The following is a 24,496-nucleotide window of genomic DNA, read 5'->3' as shown; positions in this document are numbered from 1 at the left end:
GGAGAGAACCAGAGAGTTTTCTCCTTTAGGGTTTTGAAACTGAATAGTCCTGTTGTGTTTGCCTTGGGGACCATTACCCCTATATATAACTATTATTAGTTATATCCCAAATTGTAGTATTTCCAATTCAGCCCCTCATTAAATTAGAAACTGCCTGGTATCTACTCTATTAATTTTCATAACTATTATGCTCTTTAGCCATAAACTATTATATATTATTTGACCCCTAGTTTATTGGCTAATTATATAATGACCCTAACACACTTTATTAATTAATTACATATGTGACCCATAAATCTTACAATCTCCCACTGGTCACACATGTATCCTTAGGAGTGTGTTAGACTTTATGACGTCAAAAATGTCATTATAATTACCTTGAGTATAATCCAAATTGTCTCGTCCATTAATCATATCAGCACATGGAACCAAAGAGGCTTTCGTCATAATAAGCATAACTAAACCCATCAATGATCACTCGTACTGACACAACTAAATGACATAGACCCATTATGAAAAGTGTAGCATGAAAATTACATGAAGTTGGTCAATGCATGTCAATTTTCAACTGGTCCTACTTTATCGAATGAGATCATACCATAACTTAAATGTACAAAGTAACAAAAAACTGAATACTTTAAACTTTATTTCTGATCAGAAAGTCCAAATACAATGTATTTGTACTTTACAATTAAACATAGAACATGAATTACATAATGGACGAAACTCCCACTAAAATCAAGATTCCTCAAACTGTAGCACACCCATGTGAGCAGTATGCTCATGAAAGACCTTGGGTGGTAGACCTTTAGTGAGTGGATCCGCAATCATGGAGTTTGTCCTTAAGTGTTCTATGGATATCTGTCCACTTTGTACCTTCTCTTTAACAACTAGGAACTTAATGTCAATGTGCTTTGACTTGGTTGAGCTCCTATTATTGTTAGAATACAGGACTGCTGATCTATTGTCACAATACAACTTGAGTGGTCTTTCAATCCCTTCAACTATTTGCAGCCCCGTGACAAAATTTCTCAGCCAAATGCCCTGGTCAGATGCCTCATGAATTGCTACGAATTCTGCTGCCATGGTTGATGAAGCAGTAAGACCTTGCTTGGCACTACGCCAAGAAACTGCTCCACCAGCTAACAGAAAGACATAGCCTGAAGTTGATCTTAAGCTGTCTTGGCATCCCGCAAAATCCGAGTCAGAGTACCCAGTGATCTCTAACTGGTCTGACCTCCTATATGTGAGCATGTAGTTTCTTGTTCTCTTCAAATATCTCATGACCCTCTTGGCTGCTTTCCAATGGTCAAGACCTGGATTGCTTAAATATCTGCCTAAAATCCCTACTATGAACGCTATGTCTGGACGCGTACATACTTGGGCATACATAAGACTCCCTACAGCTGAAGCATAAGGGATCTTTTGCATTTCTTGAATTTCCAAACTTCCCTTAGGGCACTGTTTGAGACTAAACTTGTCTCCCTTAGCAACTGGGGTGTCCCCTGGTTTGCAATCCTGTAACCCAAACCTTTTGAGAACCTTATCGATATAGCTCTTTTGTGACAATCCAAGAATACCTCGAGATCTGTCTCGGTGTATCTGAATTCCTAATACAAAAGAGGCGTCACCAAGATCTTTCATCTCAAAATGCTTTGATAGAAATTTCTTAGTTTCGTGCAACATGCCTATATCGTTAGTGGCAAGCAGTATGTCATCAACATACAAGACCAGGAAAATATGTCTGCTCCCACTGAACTTATGATACACACAATCATCAACTGTATTCATCTCAAAACCAAATGAGAGAATTACTTGATGAAATTTATGGTACCATTGACGAGAAGCTTGTTTTAGCCCATAAATGGATTTTCTTAGTTTGCACACCATATTCTTTGGGTCTCCCAACACAAAGTTTTCTGGCTGCACCATATAGATCGTCTCATCAATGTCGCCATTGAGAAAAGCTGTTTTTACATCCATTTGATGAAGCTCCAAATTAAAGTGAGCAACAAGAGCCATGATTATTCTTAAAGAGTCCTTCGATGAAACCGGAGAGAAAGTCTCTTTATAATCAATCCCTTCCTTTTGAGTATAACCCTTAGCTACAAGACGTGCCTTATATCTCTCCACATTACCATTGGAATCCCGCTTGGTTTTAAAAATCCATTTGCAACCAATGGGTTTCTTTCCTTCAGGTAATGGGATAAGTTCCCAAACTGAATTGTCTTGCATAGACTTGTACTCCTCATTCATTGCTTCGATCCACTTATCTGAACGAGAATCTTGCATGGCTTGATGAAAGTTGACTGGGTCGTCTTCCGTCATGCCAACATTTTCCTCTACCTCATTGATAAATACTACATAATCATCCGAAATAGCATTTTTCCTTTCTCTAGTGGATCTCCGCAATGGAGCTGGCTCTTGAGGCACTTGTTCTTGAGGATCTTGAATTTGATCTGGATTTTGTTCTTCCTGAACAACCAGATCATCTTGAGTTTGTTCAATAATGGGAAAGTCAATTGGTGGAAGAATCAGTTCTGGAATTGTTACCGATTCTTCCTCAAAGACAAAATCTTTAACCTTAATCTTCCCCCCAAACTCAATATCCTCAAAGAACGTTGCCGTTCCCGTCTCAAAAATTGTTCTCAAATTAGGATCATAAAATTTATAGCCCCTTGATTTTTCTGAGTACCCTATAAAATAGCTGCTAATTGTTCGGGGTTCAAATTTCTTTTCATTCGGCCTATAAGGCCTTGCCTCAGCTGGACATCCCCAAACATGAAGGTGCTTCAGACTAGGCTTACGCCCAATCCAAAGCTCATAAGGTGTTTTAGCCGCTGCCTTAGTTGGTACTCTATTAAGAATGTATGCTGCTGTTTTTAATGCCTCTCCCCAGAGTGACTCTGGCAAGGTGGAATGACAAATCATACTCCTTACCATATCCTTAAGAGTCCTGTTTCGTCTTTCAGCTACACCATTCATGCTGGGTGACCCCGGCATAGTGTATTGTGGGACGATTCCACATTCCTCTAGGTATTTGGCAAATGGTCCCGGACGTTGTTCACCTGAACCGTCATATCTGCCGTAGTATTCACCACCACGATCAGATTTGACCTTTTTAATTCTTTTATTAAGTTGATTCTCAACTTCTGCCTTAAAGGATTTGAACACGTCTATTGATTGGGACTTTTCGTGAATTAGGTAAAGGTAGGCATATCTAGAATAATCGTCTATGAATGATATAAAATATTGTTGACCATTCCAAGAAGGAGTTGGAAATGGCCCACAGATGTCCGTATGTATCAATTCTAAGACGTCTGTAGCTCTATATGCGCCTAATTTCTTATCTTTAGTCTGTTTTCCTTTAATGCATGCTACACAAACGTTAAAGTCTGTGAAGTCAATGGAATCTAAAATTCCATCTGACACAAGTCGTTCAACTCTATTTTTAGAGATGTGACCTAGACGCTTGTGCCAAAGCACCCCTGAATTGAAATTGTCAATTTTCCGCTTAGTACCACGTGATTCCACATTCAAGGTTTCATTATAGTTAGCCACAGTTTCCAACAAATAAAGATTATCATAACCAGAAAGTAAACCGGTTCCAACAACATTCGAATTTAAAGACAAAGTAAATTCTTTATTCCCGAATGAACAATAATATCCTGATTTGTCCAAATAAGAAATAGAGATCAAATTCCGTCTAAATGACGGTACAACAAAAGTGTCTTTTAAATCCAAATAATGACCGGAACTTAATAATAATCTAAATTTTCCTATGGCTTCAACTTCTACCTTCTTCCCATCTCCTACATAGATCCATCTTTCAGTATCACTAGGCTTTCGGAAGTTCAGGCAACCCTGCATTGAAACACTGATGTTAGTAGTTGCACCAGAGTCTAACCACCAAGTGTTTCTAGGTACTGAAGCTAAATTAACCTCAGAACAGACCAAAGACAGAATCATACCTTTCTTAACACGCCAAGCGTGATATTTGGCACAATCCTTCTTCACGTGTCCAGAACTCCTGCAGAAGAAGCAGTTGTTATCCTTAGTCTGCTTCTTTTGTTCTGGACCCTTAGCAGCAGCTTTGTTCTTGGGCTCCTCAATTCTTTTCCTTTTGCCCTTGTCTTTAGAGATGCTAGTAAAGTGAGCACTTTCAGTCCTATCTTGCTTCAGCCTGTCCTCTTCTTGCACACATAATGAAATGAGCTCATTAAGAGTCCATTTCTCCTTTTGACAATTATAAGTCACCTTAAACTGACTGAATTGCGAAGGAAGAGACAGCAATACTAAATGAATGAGTAAGTCATCTGACAACTCAAGCTTTAGACCTTTAAGCTTAGAAGCAATGTTGGACATCATCATAATGTGCTCTCTTATATTTCCCTTGCCTTGATACTTCATGGAAATTAAATTCTGAAGCAAAGAACTTGTTTCAGCCTTATCACTTTTTACAAAGCGTTTTTCCATCTCAACAAGGAAATTTTTAGCTGTATCTATCTCATCCGAGACAGCACCTCTAAAGACCTCGGGAATGCCACGCTTTATGATCATAAGACTTATGCGATTTGAGCGATCTCATTTCTCATACTCTAATTTTTCTTCAGAAGAACTAGAGTCCTTAGGAGTAGAGGGTCGATCAATTCTTAATGCAAGGTCTAGATCCATGCAGCCAAGAACAATCAGAATGTTCTCTTCCCATTCCTTAAAATTTGTCCCATTAAGGACAGGAATAGAACTCAAATTTGCAGATATGGAAGCAACCGATGCTGTAAATTAAATAAAGAACGAAACTTAGAAACTCACATTATAGGAAAATAAATCAATAAATGAATAAATACATATGTTCACATCATGGAATTTAACCCATCTCAAGATACCCAGTGCACCATTGATGTCAAGTCTTTGGACAGTAACACCAACTGCTAGTGGTACTCTTGTTGCAACGATCAAATATTGACAATAAGACATGTCAAACAATAAACCTTCCTTTGGGCCGATTTACTGCTCACATGTATACCAAATAATTGTCACACATTTATCATCGCAGGTGTACATGTAATTCTGCCAAATGTTAACCTTCCTTTGGGCCGGTCAATACCCGCATGAATAAGCATATACACAACCATTTGATACTCTTCACGAGCAATTTAGACAAGAGAGGTCACTTTGGCGACGTCAAGTTTCAATTAACTCATTCAAAAATGTCAAACTTGACTTGAACATATATTTATTATATCCAAATAAAACAATATTTAAAAAAATATTGTTCACTAATATAAACTTTATTTTATTAGTATTAAAAAAAATATTGTTCACTAATATTGTTCAAAAAATAAAAATAAAAAATGTCATAATAAGAAGCCTAAAACAGCACCAAAAAAAATTCCAGTTAAACTCGTTTTTCCGTCGCTCTATCTGAAACACTAAATTATTCCCATTCGCAACGCAAAACATTTCCAAACCTGTCATTATTGTTATCAATAACGACAACAATAATCCCCTCAGATCCATTTGATAAACAACTATTCAGTAGCTTCAATTCAAGTTCAACTAACTCAAACTCGATTCAATTAAAAGTTTTCTTTCAATTTTTTTTTTTTTTTGGCTTTAGGGATATTACTTTGCGCTATGTGGGAATTGTGAAAGGTAAAGGTCAATGAAGTAACGGTGATTGGAAGGAATAGAAAAACAACCTAACCGACTGTGGGAAAAAAAAACAAAGTATAAACTTTTAAAAAAAAAATATTCCCACAGATTATTTTAATAAATAATTTTGCTTGATAAAAAATTATTTAAATAATTAGGCTTCATTAAAAAAAAATAATTCATTAGAATAATTCAAGCAAAAAAAACTAGAATTATAAACATGGACAATAAGTTTGTAATTTGAAAATCCAAATTCCCAAATTTCAAACCCTAAGATTTCAATCATGTCAAAATTCCCAAATTGAATCCTAAAATAAAGACAATAACCGAATTTCATCATGAATTAAACATGGTAGGCTCTGATACCACTTGTTAACTATCCATGCCAATTACATGATGAATAACCAAGGGCGGAAGCGTACCTGTGGGAATTGTCATTGATGAAATTCTGGGATGATGATGATAGAGCCAATAGGTTGGGTGATCTTCCTTAGCAAAACACCCTGAAGACCTTGCTCTCTTGATGGGGATGGAGAGAACCAGAGAGTTTTCTCCTTTAGGGTTTTGAAACTGAATAGTACTGTTGTGTTTGCCTTGGGGACCATTACCCCTATATATAACTATTATTAGTTATATCTCAAATTGCAGTATTTCCAATTCAGCCCCTCATTAAATTAGAAACTGTCTGGTATCTACTCTATTAATTTTCATAACTATTATGCTCTTTAGCCATAAACTATTATATATTATTTGACCCCTAGTTTACTGGCTAATTATATAATGACACTAACACACTTTATTAATTAATTACATATGTGACCCATAAATCTTACAGATGTTGATTTGTCTGAATTTCTTCATCCATGAGAATAATCACAATAAACTTGTATTAAGATTCCATGATCTTGCAGCTCGAACAAGATTAAGATCTTTATGAAATTAGAATAAACGTCGTAAAAACTTATATTTTAATTTTAGAAATTTTCATATTTTTAATTTAATTAAAGATATATGAATAATTAATGCGTCTAGATGGTTCTATATTATAGAATTGTATGTTATGTCATTAAAATATGTAAAATCGTGGGTTTTTAGTTCAAAAATATGAGAGAATAATCAAAACTGTCTACTTTTAAATTATGAGTAGGGATCAGAATATGCTAGGCTGTCCGTCAGGGACCTATGGCCTGGTCTGACCTGACCTATTTAATAAAAAGGTTAGGCTCATGCTGTTTTTAAAGTCTATTTATTTAAATAGATCAGGCTTAGGTTTATAACAAAACATATTAGGTCTGACAGACCGACCTATATATATTTAATTATTTATTAATGTTATTTTTTATTATTATATTAATAATATTATTTCCTATTTTAAATTCTATCAATTAGGCAATCACTCAGTAGTCATTCAATATTCGGTAGGCGTTCTATATTTGATAGTTGTTCCATATTCGGTAGCCATTCAATTAGTTAATAACTTAGTAGTCGTTCCATATTTGTTTGAGAGGTAATAATAGGTGCATTTGTTTCAGGAAAAAAAAATATTATTTGAAACCAATAATTATGTTTTAGAGTTTAAAGGATGTTTGTTTCATATTTTTTAAAAATTATTTTGTTAGAAAAATTATTTTTTGTTTAATATATATAGATATGTACATTGATATTGGTATGTGGAGAACATCGTGTGATATGAGTAGAGCATTTAAATGTTTTAATATGAATAATGTTTTTAAATAGACTTCCAGATCAGACCAGACTTTTAAAAAGGTCAGGTCAGACCGAAAAAAAAACCTATAATAGGTCGTAGGCCATACTTAGGCCTAAAAAATTAATTGTATGCCAGACTCAGGGCTTTCAAAACCTAGCCTGGCCTATTCCCACCCCTAAATATGAGGATCAATTTCGTGAATTGATAATAATAGAGAGATGAAAACTGCAATTAAGCCTGAATAATAGAAACCCTACCAGAATAAAACAAATGGATTACGAGTTTGTTATTACTTATATTTTAAATCAATAAACAATCTATTTAATTCCTAAACTATCACTCTCTCACCAATTTACTCCACAAACTATTTAACTATTTGAAAGCGTGTAAACTATTTCTTCATCCATACAATCGTTGTCTTTTTTTTTATTGTACATATCAGCCGACCTTTATAGTCTTTAAATTATCATAAAAAATAACAATTTAATTTCTTATGATTCATTTTTTTTTGTTAAGCACCCCCCTCTCTCATCTCTACTCTCTAATTTCTAACGCATATCATAGACAAAACAACATTTGTATTGACTTCTAACACTTAGTCTAAATTATCATATTGGGTCTTCGATCTTTATTTATTGACTTTTATGTTTTGATTAAATTTAAGTTTGTAACTTTTGACTCAATAATGCTTCTAACTTTTGATTTACAATGATTAAATATTGAAAATAAATTTTATATTTTGGTCTCAAATTAAGTAACAATAACCAAAAATAATTAAAAATTAAAATAAAAACCAAAAGAAAAGAAAAACAAGTAAATGTAAGCTTCCTTTTCATAGTTACAAATAATAATTTTATACGTCATCTTAGAGTAATTGGTGAAGATACATATATTAAAGATGACTTCACAGGTGACACAATGTGAGTTAATAAAGATACATTTCTTTAAATTCAAAATATAATTTTATGATGTGGTTTTGCTGATTTACTATTTTGTTTCTTCTTAATTTTTAATCGTATATTCAATATGGAAAATTATAATGAGTGTAATTATCAATATAAATGTTGTGCAGTCTTTAAGATGAATATACAGATGAAAAAAGAGAAGAGATGATGTGCTTAACCAACAAAAAACTTGAACCTTAAAGGATTAAATTGTTGTTTTTTTTTTTTTATTATAGTCTAGAGACTATTTTAAAGTATATTTATAGTTTAGAGACTACTAACACTCACTTAACGAATATATAATTAATAGAATGACTAACTTGATGAATGGAGAAATATTTTAAATACTTTTTGATTGATTTTAATAGTTTTAAAGATTATATTGGTGAGAGATTATTAATTTGTTTATAGATTAAATTGATGGGTTATTCTATTTAAAATATCATGATATATTGAAAAAATAACAGTAAGAAAAGGCATGATAATAGTTTTTTTTTTTAATTTACTAAAGATAAATCAAATTAATTAATTGATTTTTCGTTTTTATATATTTTAAAGGTTAGGGGCTATTATTATTTGTTATTTATGGAAGGGAGACATTAGATCATATATTTTTCGGTTAGAGTTTAAACTTTGTCCCTTTTAATTACAAATTTAGATTGACATAATCGAATTTACAACCAAATATTAAATTGATAAGAAATGCAACCATGAAAGATAAACGTTATTAATTATAAACTCAAATACAACCTAAAAAAACATGAAAAAATTACACATATATAAATATTATTTCTTAAAAACTCTAGCTCTTTTGAATATGTTATAAGTCGAGTACTACCTCTTTCTTTTTCTCTAAATATACACCTCTTTTGAAAGAAATTTTTTTGTCTATTTCTAAAGTTCTCTTTAAATTTTCAAATTGATTAATTATTTATTTCGTAATTTATCACTAATTAATTTATATTTTTTCAATAATAAATACTATGATAACAATATTAGATAATTCTCTTTTGAAAAGTAAACTTTTAATAACAATGTTAATTGTTAATAAAATTAATACTATCATCAACTTAATTTTTATAATTTAGTCGATAAAGTTATTATATTTAAGAACATATCAAAAATATGATTTTAAATATGATTTTAAGAACATATCAGACCTTTAGCATAAAACATATCAAAAATAATCTATCATATCTTTTTGAGTCTCTTTATTTTTAAATATGATTTTATATTTAATATTTATATTTCAAAATGAAATATATTTTTTTTAAAATCATTTGAAACTAAAAAAAGAAAGAAAAATGAAATTATAATTAAATAATTTTTTTTTTACAAATTAACCATATTTTTCACTTGTCTATATCAAGTGCTTTTAATACAATAATATTTCAATTTAAAATTTAGTTGCTAGTCAAATTAAATATAGTTTTTAATATATCATTATATTTTATTTATCTTTCACGACTATGAATTACCTAAATCAAAAGTAATAATATATAAATTTAATTGTATTTATAGTTTTTTTTTATTTTCAGTAATTCACGAAATTAATTTTTTTTATTTTAAAATTCAATAATTGTGATTTTTTAACTAAAAGAATAACGATATAAAATGTTTTAAATGACGTGACATGTGATATGATAATGATTAACTCTCTTAAAACTTAAGTTTTAATTTCAAAAATTATTAATTTTTTATATTTTAATTTATAATACATGAATAATTGATTTATATAAAAGATTTTATATTATTAAATTATATATCACATCATTTATAATATATTACATCATTATTTTTTAATTCAAAAATCAAAAAAATATTAAAACTATTGAATTTTAAAATAAGATGACAAATTATGTGAATTATTTAAAATAAAAAGATCAAATATATACAAATTATGTGCATTATATATATAAAAAAAATGATATAATACTATATAATCTCGTATTTAATTTATCAACGAAATTGAGCTTAACGGAATAAATTAGTCTTCAACAACGTAACAAAACAACATCGATATCACAACCAAAAGGATTTTCTCCATTAGAGGAACTACGTGGAAAAAAAAAAACGTAATTAGTAAATATAATTTTCTCAAATTTTTTGACAATATTTTTTCAAATCTTTATTAAAAAAATTAATTTCACAAATTAAATGAAAATAAAATAAAATATTAATTATTGAGAGTGTTTACATCCAATGCAGTTAAAAGTTGGAAAGAAAAAAGAAGAAGTGCTTTTTTCTCTTGAAAGTTTTGTTTGTTTGTGAAATGCCAGTGAGTAAAGCATAAATCTACAGCATCTTTTGATGATCATTCATGATGATTAATCACTCTTCCTAAGAGAGAGAGAGAGAAAATATGAAGAAGTCACACACTCACTCACCCCTAGAAAAATTATTCAATCTGATAAGGACTTATGCTGCTGACACACACAACACACTATGAAAGAGAAAATCAAAACAGACACACAAACATAGCATAGCATACACTATTCAATACTTACTCATATTTTGTGTTTTTCCTTTTTTCACATTCTTGTAGTTAATGTTGTTCTCTCTCTCTCTCTCTCATGCACTCCTGTCACCCACCACCACCTCTCTTTAATTCCCTATGAAACCGTTCAACATTTTTTCAACACTCACTAGCTTCCGTTTCCACCACATCTTCATGAAGGATATGCACCACTTGATCACAATCATAATACCCTTTTGAATTTCATTCTCTCTCATCACTTGTGAGCACTCTCTTCTTCTCTCTCTCTCTCTATATATATATACATATATATACAATTTAAAGTGAAATTCATGATGCATTCATATCACTATTATCTCTTTCCTATGCTTTGAGGTGTGAAATCTCATTTACTCTTCACTTTATTATTTACAAAAATTGTAGCTTTTTTTTTTTTGTTTTTAAGTTGTTCTGTTTTAGTGTGGCATTTTGTTGTTTTTACTTGAATTTGTAAAAAAAAAATCTGTCTTTTTTGGTTTTTCTGGGTGTTTGCATCAAAGGGTCACCTTGAAAATTGCTTAATGTTAAAGATTTGATTATGGGTTGGTGTGAGATGTGAGAGTGGACCTGTTACAGTTCAACTAGTCTTTATCTTCAATGTGAAGCTTTTTATTTTTTTCATATATTTTCTAATTTCTATATAGTTTGGTAAGTTGTAATCTAGCTTCTCTTTTTGTCCTCTTTCTAATTGATCTTGTAGATTGTTTCCATTGATCTATCTTCTATTTTTTTTGTTTGTCTTCTGCATGTTTGGTTTGCCTTTGAGGTTCTAAGGTCCTTTTCTTTTTCTTTTGCTTGCTCTACATATTTAGATATTTTTGTCAAACATTCATATGTATAATTCAGTAGAGTATTATTACCATTGTTGAGAAACTTTATTCGTGTGAAGTTTTCATTTTTGATTTGTTGTTAATCTTATCAAACTGTAGTAATTGATTATATGTTTTAATATGTTTTTAGTCAAATATGTACAACTTTTTGCTTTTAGTCCTTATAATTTTTTTTCGTGATTAATCATTTCTTGCAAGAATACCACATTTTGCTTTTGGTCCTTGTTCTTTTGTTAGTCCTTAGAAAATTTGTTTTAGTTCTTGTAATATGAAGGATATTTGATTTTAGTCTATAAAATTCGAGGTGATTGAACATTGGATTTAATTGATTTTATGGTTTTCTGAATTTTGTAATTTTGTATTTGTTATGGATTTTATATGTGAACAGAGATAGGTGGTAAAGTTTGGATTGTGGAAAATTAGAGGTGCTTTCAAATTTTCTTTGTTAAAGATTTCTGAAGGGGCCTTGAAGTAAATGCATGGATCGCGGGGACCAAATGGCAGCATTATCCGGCTCTGCACCCTACTATATGCATAGGGGATTACCTGGTTCTGGAAACCAACATGAATTGCATAATTCACCCGGTATTCGTCCAATGTCGAATGCCAATTCACCGTTTCAATCAAGTATTGGAGGTGGTGGTACTATTGGATCCACATTACCGTTGGATTCATCTGGAATTTCATCGCAATGTATCAATGTAGGTGCTCCTTCTGGAGCTGCTTCAACCGGTGAAACTGTCAAAAGAAAGAGAGGAAGGCCGAGAAAATACGGGGCAGATGGAAGTGTGTCGTTGGCATTGACTCCAACAACACCAGCTGCAAGTCATCCTGGATCCATACTGCAAGTTCAGAAACGCGGTAGAGGCCGCCCTCCAGGGTCCGGAAAGAAACAACAGTTGGCTTCTTTCGGTAAATCTCTATTCAACCTTTTAATTTGTCGCGTTTGATAAAAGTTAAGTAATTATAATATCCATGTGCCATTTGATTGTATGTTTTTCTGTTATTTTTTGTTAATTTGTTTGTGCTGATATTCTAATACCGAAAGGGACTAAATTAACAAAGAATTGTATATTCCGCCACACACAACACACACTGTCTATTCAAAATTTTATTGATTATAAAATAGATGGGTTGAGATTTCACAAGTTTTGGTTCATTGTTTCTGTATTAAATTTTTATGGTTTTTCCTATGAAACAATCAGTGTTGAAACTTGAAACACTTGATTGCTTAGACTGTTACACAACATTTTTCAAATGTTAGCATAAATTTCATTATTCAAATATTGCTGCCAATGCATATTGCTCGTTTTCTTCTTCCGTTACTTGACATGTTTTTCAACAATTGACATCAGTTTTATTATTTTAAATATTGCAACATCAGTTTTATTATTTTAAATATTGCAGCTGACGTATGAAACGCACTACGGTTTCAGCGCCATTACATCACTTTTTTTTCGAAGCTAACACATTGAAATGTAGACTATTTTGGCCATTACTTCTTTTTCAAAGATTAACTTAAACGATACATCTAACATATTAAGATACTCAAGTGTTTCCTTATTATTCGTTACTTTGTCGGGGAGATAATATTTGACAATTTATACTTGTTCATATGTTTCCATAAATCAATTTATTATTGCACTCAAGACATAGATACATAATTTTACTGGGATTAGGGGTAAAATGGGCCAGATCAGGCTAGGCCTCAACTTAAGTTGACCTGGCTCATTTCACAAATTTAAGGCCTTAGCTTAGTCTATTTACCTAATATATATAAGCCTCGTTTAAAAACCTAATATCGCCTTTTTGAAAGTGTGGCTTGGTTGAAAGCTTATTTTATGGCTTGTCCTTCAAGTAAACCACAAGGTTATCTCTAAATTAGTTAATAGATGTGAGTCTTTTTATAGTCCACTAGAACTATCACTTTAAAGAGATCAACAGGAATATGTTTTTGATGACATTACAATAAATATTTACTATATTAATAACAAAAATAAAAAATTTATTTTATCACTTATATTTGTTTATATTAGTCGGTTTGTCAGGCCTTTTGGATGCGCTAAAGACAAATGTTTCTTATGTTAAATATAAGTTTCTTTTTCTAAACATGAGTTTTTTTAAAATAGGCCCGTAGTGGCCTCTTGACCTATTCCCGCCCCTAATTTAGATGCAGACTTAATAAAAGGTTTCAATTTATTAAATTTAAGTTTTGGTTCACATGATATATTATTTTGTCTATGATTTTATTACATTATATGTCAATGTCTTTTTCAGTTTATTGTCACTTTAAAAGTTGGGTTTTATAACTTTATACTGATTGTGCAAACAAGTTTTACGTACGCATCAAATCATATTTTACCATCTTGACATATGGCAATATTTGTTTTAAAAATTTGTTTATTGTGGCAAGATTGTGACGTATGATTGGATATGTATGCGAAGCTTGTTTTCACATTATATAGTTATTATTAAATTCTTGAAAGTCTTGGGTTGTCTCAAATTTTGGTGCTTTAGAAAACTAAAAAGGCATTAATTATAATTATTTTCTTTCTATTTTTTATCTTGTCTCTTGTTATGTCCACTAAGTGGAAAGAGAGAAAGAGCACCAGTGGTGTGAAATTGTTCTTTATTCATGCTGGCATTGTAAAAACACAATGAACTGAATTATCAGTGAATTTTTATATTCCTCCATGTGTGTTTGTGCATCTTGCTATTATCGGTGCACAAAAACACAAAATATCAGTGAATGTCATTGTATTAGCCGTGATGTTATCAGTGAATTTTTATATTCCTCCATTAGAAAATTTCAAATAAATTTTATTATTTAAATATCACGGCTAACACATTGACATTCTTGATTGTTTCCTCCATTACATGACTTGTTTGTCAAAGATTTACATAAATTTTATTACTGAAATAGTACAACTATTGTATTGAAATTTGAAAGACTCCATTGTTTCAGCCATTACATTGGTTGTTTTTAAAAGATTAACAGATTTTATTATTTCAATTTTACAGCCAACAGGTTGAAACGTCTATCGGTTTGGCCCTGACTTGCTTTTCAAAGATTAACATAAATTTTATTTCTTAAATATTATAGCTAATATGTTGAAATGCTCATGGTTTTCATGGCTTTCCTTATTTTCGTTATTTTGTCGGCGATAATATTTGACAATTTATACCTAAACATTTTAATATCAATAAATTATTATTATTTTCATTATCCAAGATTGAGATACATGTTTCTTTTGGTATTGGGGGGAAAATAGACTTGACTAAAATGTGATAATGGGCTTTAAAATCTTTACTCTTTTATTTAAATGGTCTTTTAAAAATGTTTTGCCCTTTTTATGAATAAATCCACACTATGCATGGACCAGGCTTTAGGCCCATGAGAGGCTGTCTAAACTATATCCACCCCTAATTGGTAGTTCTGCATGATAAGTGGTTTTGTATTATTTTGTCTATGATTTTAATACATTATATGTAAGTCTCATTTTAAATAATTGCTACTTTAGTAGTTTTGATTTGTAGCTATCAACTCTAAGTTTTTGAGAAACGGTGCCGGCTGAGTTGAGTTGATAATGCAATGGTTTATGAGATAAATTACTCTTAGACTGGCTGCTTTATGTTAATTTGGTTTTAATATTTATATATTTTGTGCGTTTGATGTTTTGATTGGTTATTGGCAGGTGGTTTGATCTCTGGTTCAGCTGGGAATGGTTTCACTCCTCATGTCATCACCATTGCAATTGGAGAAGTATGTCACGTTTTTTTTTACCAATCTATATCAAGCTTCTGTTTTGTTATTACATATATTTTGATTATTTTCTATGTTTTACTTTTTGTTGAAGTGCTACTTTATTTTTAATGAAACTATTGAAGAATATGGTATGATGCTTTTCTAGAAAGTGAATTCATTCGAGACATATAATCGTGCTTTAGAAATTTTTTGACGTTTCTTTTAGATGATCCTCTTGAATCTGTGTCACAAAAGTCATGTAAGAAACACTTTTTCAAAACTCTTCTGAAAATTGGCCTTTTTCTTCCCTGCAGGACATTGCAACAAAAATCGTGGCATTTTCGCAGCAGGGACCTAGAGCTATATTTATTATGTCAGCTAATGGTGCAGTCTCCACCGTGACGCTTTGTCAAGCTTCAACATCTGGGGGATCAGTCACATATGAGGTTTGGAACTTTCTCTTTGTGTCGTTCATCTATGTTTCAATACACTTATATATTCATTACAAGTTTTGATTGTTTCAATACATTTTCGTACATTTGTTCCTTTTTTATTTTATTTTAGAAGAATGGCTTAGCTTAAAGAATTTAATTCATGCATGCAAGCTAAAATTAACACTTCTAATGGAAATTAAACATACTTGCTTTCTTGAAGTTATTTATGTTACTCAACTCTTATATCTATTTGTTGTTGTTTCCTTATATGTGTGCCATGCTTATGAAGTTCAGAAGAATCTGTTTGTTTTGTTTTGGTTCTTTTTCTTATCCTTCAATAACTCTCTTTAACATGTCAAGGTTTTCTTTTTATATATGGTGGTTATGTTTAATAATTGGTGGATTTTTTCGCCTCAATAGGGACGCTTTGAGATACTAAGCCTGACAGGCTCTTACTTGGTTGCTGATAACGGTGGCTCGCGAAACCGAACGGGTGGATTAAGTGTTTCCCTTGCAAGTCCTGATGGTCGTGTCATTGGTGGAGGGGTCGGTGGAGTGCTCATTGCCGCAAGTCCTGTTCAGGTAATTGCACTTTTACCCCTGTTAGGATAACATCGAAAATTCTCGTTCTCACATCAAAATCAACAATCTTGTCTGATTACTTTGCAAAAACATTTCATGTTTTTATTTTCTATTTTCACTTTTAAGTACAAGACCGTCACATTATTTACACTGTTTTTTTTTTTTTTTGTAAACAAAATCATTAGATCATTAAAAACATTTGACTTCAAAAACATCTACTTATACGTCACACATATATGATTGATTGGAATTTGTTGATACTGTAAAACTTTTTACATTGATGGTATATCAAACTTAAACTAAATATGAAAATAGAAAATAATGTGACCGTTTTGTAATTAAAAGTGTAAACATAAAATACCTGCTTTCGCCAAATTGATTGGTTACATTTAATTGGTCATGGACTATTAGGTGATAATTGGGAGCTTTATGTGGGGTGGACCAAAGACAAAGAACAAGAAGAATGAAGATTTAGAAGGTCAAGAAGTTGGTATGGAGCAAGATCATCATGGAGTCCATAATGCAATTGCAATGAATAGCATTTCACCAAATCAAAACCTTAATCCACCATCTATCGGTTCTTGGCCAGCATCGCGTCCATTGGATATGCGTAATTCCCATATTGACATTGATTTAATGCGCGGGTGACAATTTATTTCATTAGCTTACGCCGGTACTCGGTATATATTTAAGATTCATGGTCACTCATCTAATTTTCTTGTGTAGTAGTAGTAATGACACAATGGAAAGTGCCAACTATAGAGTAGAAAGCTTGCTGACTCTTGGAATTTGATAAATGTCACCTATGATTGATTGACTTTAGGGGTTGTACTCATATTTTTGTAGGTTTGAGGAATATTATTTGAAGGATTTGCTTTCTTATTGATTATTGTTTAATTGAAGGAAATTCATAGAGTTAGATGTTTTATAAGCGTTTATACTCTCTTTGAGTGTTTAATTAAGCTGTATATCCAAACAGAGTCTGTATCACGACTCATGTGATATGACGATATGGTTTTAATCGAGGGCGGGCATAAGGGGATAATCCTCGACAACATCATCATAGTTCGAAGTTCATTAGGACAAGTGTTGTCCTCGAACAAGATTGTTTGTGATAAGAGGAGTCTTGTAGGGTAAAGATCTTGTGTGATTTTTGGCATTAAATTCTCTCATCGAATGCAATAACTCTTTCAATGTACGAAAGTTAGATGATCTATTTTTCATAAAAATGATTGAATGTGGTTCGAAAAATAGAAATTTATGTTCTCAATGTGGAAATACACTATGAATTTTATTTATGTTACCATCTCTATTTTTGTATTATATTTGAAATAAATCAAATTTATATTAATCATTGTTGAGGAAAAAACTAAAAATCATTAGTATCAACATCAAATTGCTCACTATGTTTTATAAACTATGACATTTAACAAAATTCTTAGTCCCAACCACTAGTTCTAGTCCTAATTAATATAGCTGGTTTTGAAGTTCGACTGATCCTGACTTATGATTTTGTCATATTATAGATAGTAACATGCTGATGTTATACACCATGTGATGACAAATTGATCCAACTTTTACTGTGAAGAATATCATAAATCAGGTTTAATACCCCTCGATGTTTACTAACACAACAATAAATATTATAAAAACAGTTCTTTTTACTTTGTTGAAAATATTTCATGTTTTTTATTTTTTTAAATTTGTGGTTTATTTCAAGAGATTAAATGAAATGTTAGTTAATGAAAATGTATTTTAAAAAATAATAAAAACAGTTTTTTTGACATTTTCATTGTTTCTAAAAATATAAACAATTATTATAATTTAAGAATCTACTTCCTTATTAACGATAAAATTAACATAAATATTAAAAAATAAAAAACAAAAAATATTTTCACAAAAATAAATGAACTTATGCTTGAAATTTGATGGTGTATCATTGTTTAGTTAATCTTTAGGAATAATGAGAGGAAGGGTGAAAGAAGTTACCTCACTTTTTTAATGGGATCTAAGATCTATGCACAATAATATTTTGAAGGTCCTAATTCATTGAAATAGCTACAGTTGAAAACCACAAGAAATGTTCATGAAAAGGGAGTAACTGTCTTCATATGATTATTAAATAACTTTTGGTGCCTTGACGTGTTTGCATGAACTATGAGTCCATGGAACATCTCATAATTTGGTCTTTATGTTTTGATGTTTTTTAAATCATTGGCCTGCATCTATATACAACCAAAAACTAAGCTGTAAAAAAATTATTTAATTACAATTATGATCTCTATTTTAACTATAATTCATGGAATTGCTCATCCTCTTTTAAAAGTCGACCATTTATTTTTATTTTTGAATTTTTAAACTAAAAAATGACGGTTTAATATATTTTAAATGAAATGACATACCATTTCATGATATAAAATTATTTAGACATATTAATTAAGATGATTGATTTCATAATAAATTGATAAAAATAAAAATGAATAAAACTGCAATTAAGTCAAAACAAAACTACTCATAAATCTAATAATGTGATCACATATCACATATCAATTAATGAGTTCAAAACTCATGATTTATGAGTCTTATTAAACGATGCCACAACATATTATTAGATGCATGCATGAAACTTGTTTATACTACAAGTATATAAATTAAACTAAAATTAATAACAATAAAAATTACACAATTATCTATCATATTTTATGATGCGAATATTTATCTAGATATTTTAAGAAATAATATATTACGAAATAACATTATTGTAGTATACCATTGAATGACTGTGCATATATAGTTCTTGAACTCATAATATAATATATTGGATTCTCCTCTTTTCAGAATCTGCAAGCTTGGAATTATTTGCTATCCATCTTGAATCACCAAATTTTATTTTGGTTAATTTATATTACAATTAAAAATAAAAATCTACCTGACACATGTTGATTTTTAATTGTTCAAACAATTGATTCTTTTTTCACTGGAGGTAAGATCAAGATTTTAACCCATCTTTTATTATTAACTTATTATCAAAATTAATATTTTTCATTGATAGCTGACAAACTCATATGTTTCACAAAACTAACCATTGGATTTAATGAAAAATAATAAACTTGTTAAATGTCTTATTTGAAAAAACAATTTTGTCTTTTTGATCTTAGTATCTCTATAAATACCAAGCTAGCTGAATTCTACTTCATACCATCATTCATACAAAAGATTACAAAAATAATGAAAGGTATCAAAATTTGTTCAAATTATATTCAAACCATACTCTTTCTTCTAATTCTCATATCAAATTTTTCTCTAAGCATAGAAGCTTCAACATGCAAACCAAGTGGAAAAATAAAAAATTTGAAAACAGGACAGTGCAACAGAGCTGAAGAATCTGAGTGTTGCAAACCAGGAAAACTTTACACAACATTCAAATGTTCACCTAAAGTGTCACACCACACAAAAGCAATTCTAACACTAAACAGCTTTGAAAAAGGTGGTAGTGGAGGTTCAGCTTCTAAATGTGATAACAAGTTTCATTCTGACAAAACTCCTGTTGTAGCATTATCAACTGGATGGTTCAACAATTCAAAAAGGTGTTTGAAGTTTGTGAATATCTTTGGGAATGGTAAAATGGTGAAAGCTAAGGTTGTTGATGAGTGTGATTCTACTAAAGGGTGTGATTCTGATCATGATTTTCAGCCTCCTTGTTTGAATAATATTGTTGATGCTTCTGCTGCTGTTTGGAAGGGTTTGGGTGTTCCTGAAAAAGATTGGGGTCAAATGAATGTTTTCTGGTCAGATGCTTAATGATGCAAACCAAATCATAATTATTTTCTCGCATCTTAAATATAAAAGAAAATCACATCAATAAAAGTTAATGTATTTAATCACATCAATAACTTGTATAATGGGTTATGCCTATATGTATATCTTGTTCTTAGACCTAGGTCGACATTGTATGATATTAATGAAATTTAAAATTCACTGAGTGAAATTTAAATGTTTTGGTACTAACCCTTTCTAATCAGAAAAAATATCAGAAGTTTTCTTTTTTTGTTTTGATATTATAATTCAATTACAGTAAAAACGTACACCCTAAAAGTTACAAAGGGTTAATGCTAACAAAATTTGATCTTAGATGCACAAAACTTCATTTTGATTGAAGTTGTAGTGCAATAGGAAGGGCCAAGAGCGCATTGCAACAGTAATTGCACTGCAGTGCATATCCTAACACAACTCACTGTCTATAGGCGCAATAAGAGAACAACGCACCTTGCTAAATCACCATAAATTTTGTTGTCGCAGATTACGTTGATACTCAACGCAATGCATTGGTACGTGTTTCCAAACTATTATTTAAGTCAAAAAGTAGAATTTTGTTAGGGTTTTGATTTTTCGATTCAAAGGAGGAGGATATTACATATGAAAGGAAACCTAGTTCAACCTTTATGTGTAATTTCTTTTTCTCTATATATTTGTTACCAAACAATATGAGTAGCTAATTTGCTTAGTGATTAGAGATTAAACGAACCTTCTTGAATCTATGTAGTTTTGGTTTTCATATGCTATTTATGCAATCTAAATGTATTTGATTATTCATATAATTTTGTTCATGGTTTTTTGTGCTTGATCACCATAGAATTGAACCTATATATTATTTCGTTATTGGAAAATAGGCTTTAAAAACCTGAACCAAAATATATGTTCATGTTTCAATATTATTATAAGATCATAAACTATTAACATGCGTCTGAAAAATTAATGTTTGCATATTTTTTGAGTAACAAGTCTTATCACCTAAGGAATTAAGGTTCATTGTTATAAAAAATAGATTTTGAACCAATGAATTGGTCTTAGTCTAATTGGTTAATTTGAGGTAGTCAAATATGTAAGATTGTTAAAATAGTAAATCAATATCTACATGGTGAAAAAAATGTGATTTGAGTCCCTAATCATTTTTCGCTTATTGAATTTTCTTTATTTAATTTTACGTTTGTTCGATTTTATAAACTAATCGTAAACATTTTACTTACCTAAGTGTTATTTACTTTGTTGCGTAATAAAATTAATATTAATCTATGTAGACAATTTTACTTATCACTTTATTACTTGAATTATCTACAAGACAAATTAGTAATAATTAGTTATTTTAATTTTTTGTATATATATATATATATATTTTGAAAGTTTATCTTGAAGAATAATAGTTTCTGGGTTGTAAGTCCCGTGTTTAAGCCGACGTACAGGCGTTTAAGGGCAGTGAATCCTTGAAAGATATATATATATGGTGATGTTTAAACTAGCTTATAAGCTTGTTGGATTAAAAGAGATGTGTTTGGTAAACAAGTTTTTCTCACCAGCTTATAGCTTATTTCGAGATGCTATTTCAAGTAGTGTTTGAACTTATAGATTATAATTTTTTACATTTTCTTCCATTTATAATCTTATTATTTTATTTTTATTATTTTTTTATCTTTATGTGATACAAAATAACTTCTCCATCCACTCACTAGTTCACAATTTCACGTATATCTTCTTCTCGGTGAACATAGTACAAAGTTTCTTTAAGATATGCATTGTCATGTTATTCATCTTACAAGAAATTAAGATATGCATTGTCATATTTATTATTATTTCTTCATCTTCTAATTTATTATTGTGATAAAGTTAATAATATAAAATTTATAGTAAAGAAAATAGTGTAATTCATTAAAAAAGAAAAAGGGATCATTTTCTAAAGTTTGACATTGCTATGCAAAATTAGTTTATTTTAAAAGTTTTAAGGCTCGTTCAAAATCAATTAATTTTAATTTAAACAAAAAACAATTGAGAAAATTATTTATTCTTCATTGTTAAAATGATTCATATATGATTGAGTTTGAATTTCAATTATAGACGAATTTATGGGAGAATTTTAGTTCGAGTCTTGGTTAGAAAAATTGATAATCAAATTTTACTTATTTTTTAATCAAACTCCAATTATCAAGACTCATTTTCCTTGAAAATCTAAAGTTAAGACAATAAATACGATCCATGTATGAAGAAAATCAAAAGAAAAATGAGTACTAAACAATACAAAAACATAATTTTAGTGATTATTTGGATGGAGAAATAGTAAATTCACATACAAGGGACTATACAAAAGTATAATTCTTTTTGTTGTAACTTTTTTTTTTTTGTTGCTGAATAAATTTTAAAGTAATTTACAGTATATTATATTTTATCGTTCCTCTAAAAACTTGTATGAGAAAAAATGGGACACGTAACATACCCCATGGAGGTAGGGGTGAACAAAATAACGTTACTACAAACAAAACTATAACCAAAACCGATTTTTAAAAACTGGATTGTTACCAAACAAAATTGTCCTTTGAAAAAATAAATATATATCCTATGGAGAATTGAAACATGCGACACTGATAGAGTATTTTAACAAATGGAATATGTGGATAAAGGGGTGTTCAGAATAAATGGAACAAATAATAAGATTTTTTCGAATTAAAAGAGATTTATATCATTATTTATATAAATAAAGCAAAATTAAATTAAAATTCATTTGAAAGGATCCTTTCATTATCATTCTCTTTTCCTTCCAAAAAACCTGTAAGTTTTACATGAAAAGTTCAGCTGAGTTTATTTTTCATTGTGCATGGTTCCTAATGGCATAAGATGAAATGCTATAGGAAAAGTTGGTAAGCATAAAAAACTACACTTCAATTTTCCACAGCATGTATATACATACATCTGCACCAATTGTATTCAACACTAAAATAAACAAAGACATGATAAAATTGCTCCAAGGATTTTACAATCACTGCCAAAAAAAACTCAATGCCAGATTCAAACATTGTCACTGTCAGCAGGTAAATTTCAAGAACCATACACAGCAGAGTCCATTTACAGCATGCTATCTGTGAGGGCAGGCAACCTGCGGTAGAAGTTAACCGGTGCCGGAGGTACCTTACTCCGAAACATCGGGTGTCTCATAAAGTAAAATCCACCTAAAAGAATAGGCATCTGGAAAGGTGTCATATACAACACAATAGCAGTCACAAAGCAAAATACCATGAACATGGAACTCGCGCGCGGATCGCGCCAGCTCACAAGTGATTGGATCCTCTCCCCTTGAGTAGCTAAATCTCCAACGACGCTTTGAACCCTTCCAGCCACACTTCTTAACCGATCATACCTCCACCGCACTATATCAGGGCTCTTTGCGGAAGGAAATGTGTCGAATTCTTCGTCAAGCTCGTCTAGGGTCACTCCGTCTGTGTAAGAGAGTCTGGTGTTCATGTGAGGAGGGTATCTCGGGCGGAATCTCCAGTTCCACATCCCGATAACAAACACGTATAGAAACACTGTTGGCATAATAAGTTCAGGGAAACACACAAGCATAAGAAAAACGATGTGCACCAGTACTGTTGTGATAGGATGCTTCCAGGTGGAAACTTCTCCTAGCCATCGTCCTACCGAAAGAAAACCTGAAAAAACTGTCATCAGACGGTAGAAGTTTGCCTTGCTACGTCTCATGCTCCAAAGATGAGAGTTTGTGTCGGACATGTACTCGACAACCTCCTTTCTAAGTGGGGGTTCCGCCCTACTAAGGCGAGCAGCAACAACGTTGACAGCCTGCTGTCGAAGCATTTCCTGTTCTATTACATTAAGTGGCCTTTTATAGTGCATTTTTGGCAAATGAGGCTTAAAATACAAATGCATCAAATCAACCATTGAGTAGCAAGAAAATCTAATGGCCAAGTGCAGTTCACCCATCTTTTTGACACCTGAAGGATGAAGCATCAGTAAAGGATAAGAATTTGTATAAAGTCGGCCAGTTTCGAGGGTTGACATACGGACTCGAACTTTACCAATTAGCACATCGTTGTTATCCGGACCATTAAGCTGACCATTATCAAACACTCCTACAGTGAGAACTGTAGCTGGATCAAAAACTTCCCATGTGTACTGCTCATTGTATTTTGGGTTTAGGTTATCACTCATAGTTCTAGTGCGAACCCATTTTCGCCCATATTTTGCCACACAGTAAGCATCTGATGTCCCTCTTCCATCCCTGGCTTTCGTTGGATGAAGT

The 24,496-nt window shown here is 31.1% G+C and overlaps 3 protein-coding genes across 5 annotated transcripts in view; 2 read left to right on the top strand and 1 right to left on the bottom strand.

The window, feature by feature from the left end:
- Positions 1 to 10,789: 10,789 nt before the first annotated feature.
- Positions 10,790 to 17,295, top strand: LOC101512367 (AT-hook motif nuclear-localized protein 11). Of its 3 annotated transcripts, none has more exons than XM_004510744.4 (6): positions 10,790 to 11,158; positions 12,041 to 12,564; positions 15,348 to 15,415; positions 15,712 to 15,843; positions 16,252 to 16,413; positions 16,825 to 17,295. In XM_004510744.4, the coding sequence occupies exons 2-6, from the start codon at positions 12,132 to 12,134 to the stop codon at positions 17,059 to 17,061; spliced, it is 1,032 nt and encodes a 343-aa protein (XP_004510801.1). In that variant the 5' UTR covers positions 10,790 to 11,158; positions 12,041 to 12,131; the 3' UTR covers positions 17,062 to 17,295. The 3 variants fall into 3 exon arrangements, with proteins under 3 accessions (XP_004510801.1, XP_004510800.1, XP_027192865.1); XM_004510743.4 differs by having other exon boundaries at positions 10,791 to 11,045; XM_027337064.2 differs by lacking the exon at positions 10,790 to 11,158 and adding an exon at positions 11,500 to 11,596.
- Positions 17,296 to 19,629: 2,334 nt separating this feature from the next.
- Positions 19,630 to 20,421, top strand: LOC101495394 (kiwellin-1-like). Its single transcript, XM_004510774.3, has one exon. It carries the CDS (start codon positions 19,642 to 19,644, stop codon positions 20,212 to 20,214), a length of 573 nt encoding a protein of 190 aa, XP_004510831.1. The 5' UTR covers positions 19,630 to 19,641; the 3' UTR covers positions 20,215 to 20,421.
- A 2,679-nt stretch (positions 20,422 to 23,100) lies between these two features.
- LOC101513110 (multiple C2 domain and transmembrane region protein 7-like) overlaps positions 23,101 to 24,496 on the bottom strand; it is a 4,991-nt gene continuing 3,595 nt past the window's right edge. Inside the window, 1 exon segment of the mRNA XM_027336480.2 lies at positions 23,101 to 24,496. This exon segment is cut by the window's right edge and continues 16 nt beyond it. Coding sequence (XP_027192281.1) covers positions 23,305 to 24,496 — 1,192 coding nt within the window. The 3' untranslated portion in view covers positions 23,101 to 23,304.

Source organism: Cicer arietinum, chromosome 7 (assembly GCF_000331145.2).
Source record: "Cicer arietinum cultivar CDC Frontier isolate Library 1 chromosome 7, Cicar.CDCFrontier_v2.0, whole genome shotgun sequence".
NCBI classification, from domain to species: Eukaryota; Viridiplantae; Streptophyta; class Magnoliopsida; order Fabales; family Fabaceae; genus Cicer; species Cicer arietinum.
Note: the sequence above shows the minus strand (reverse complement) of the source record. Positions and strands in the feature narration are given on the sequence as shown.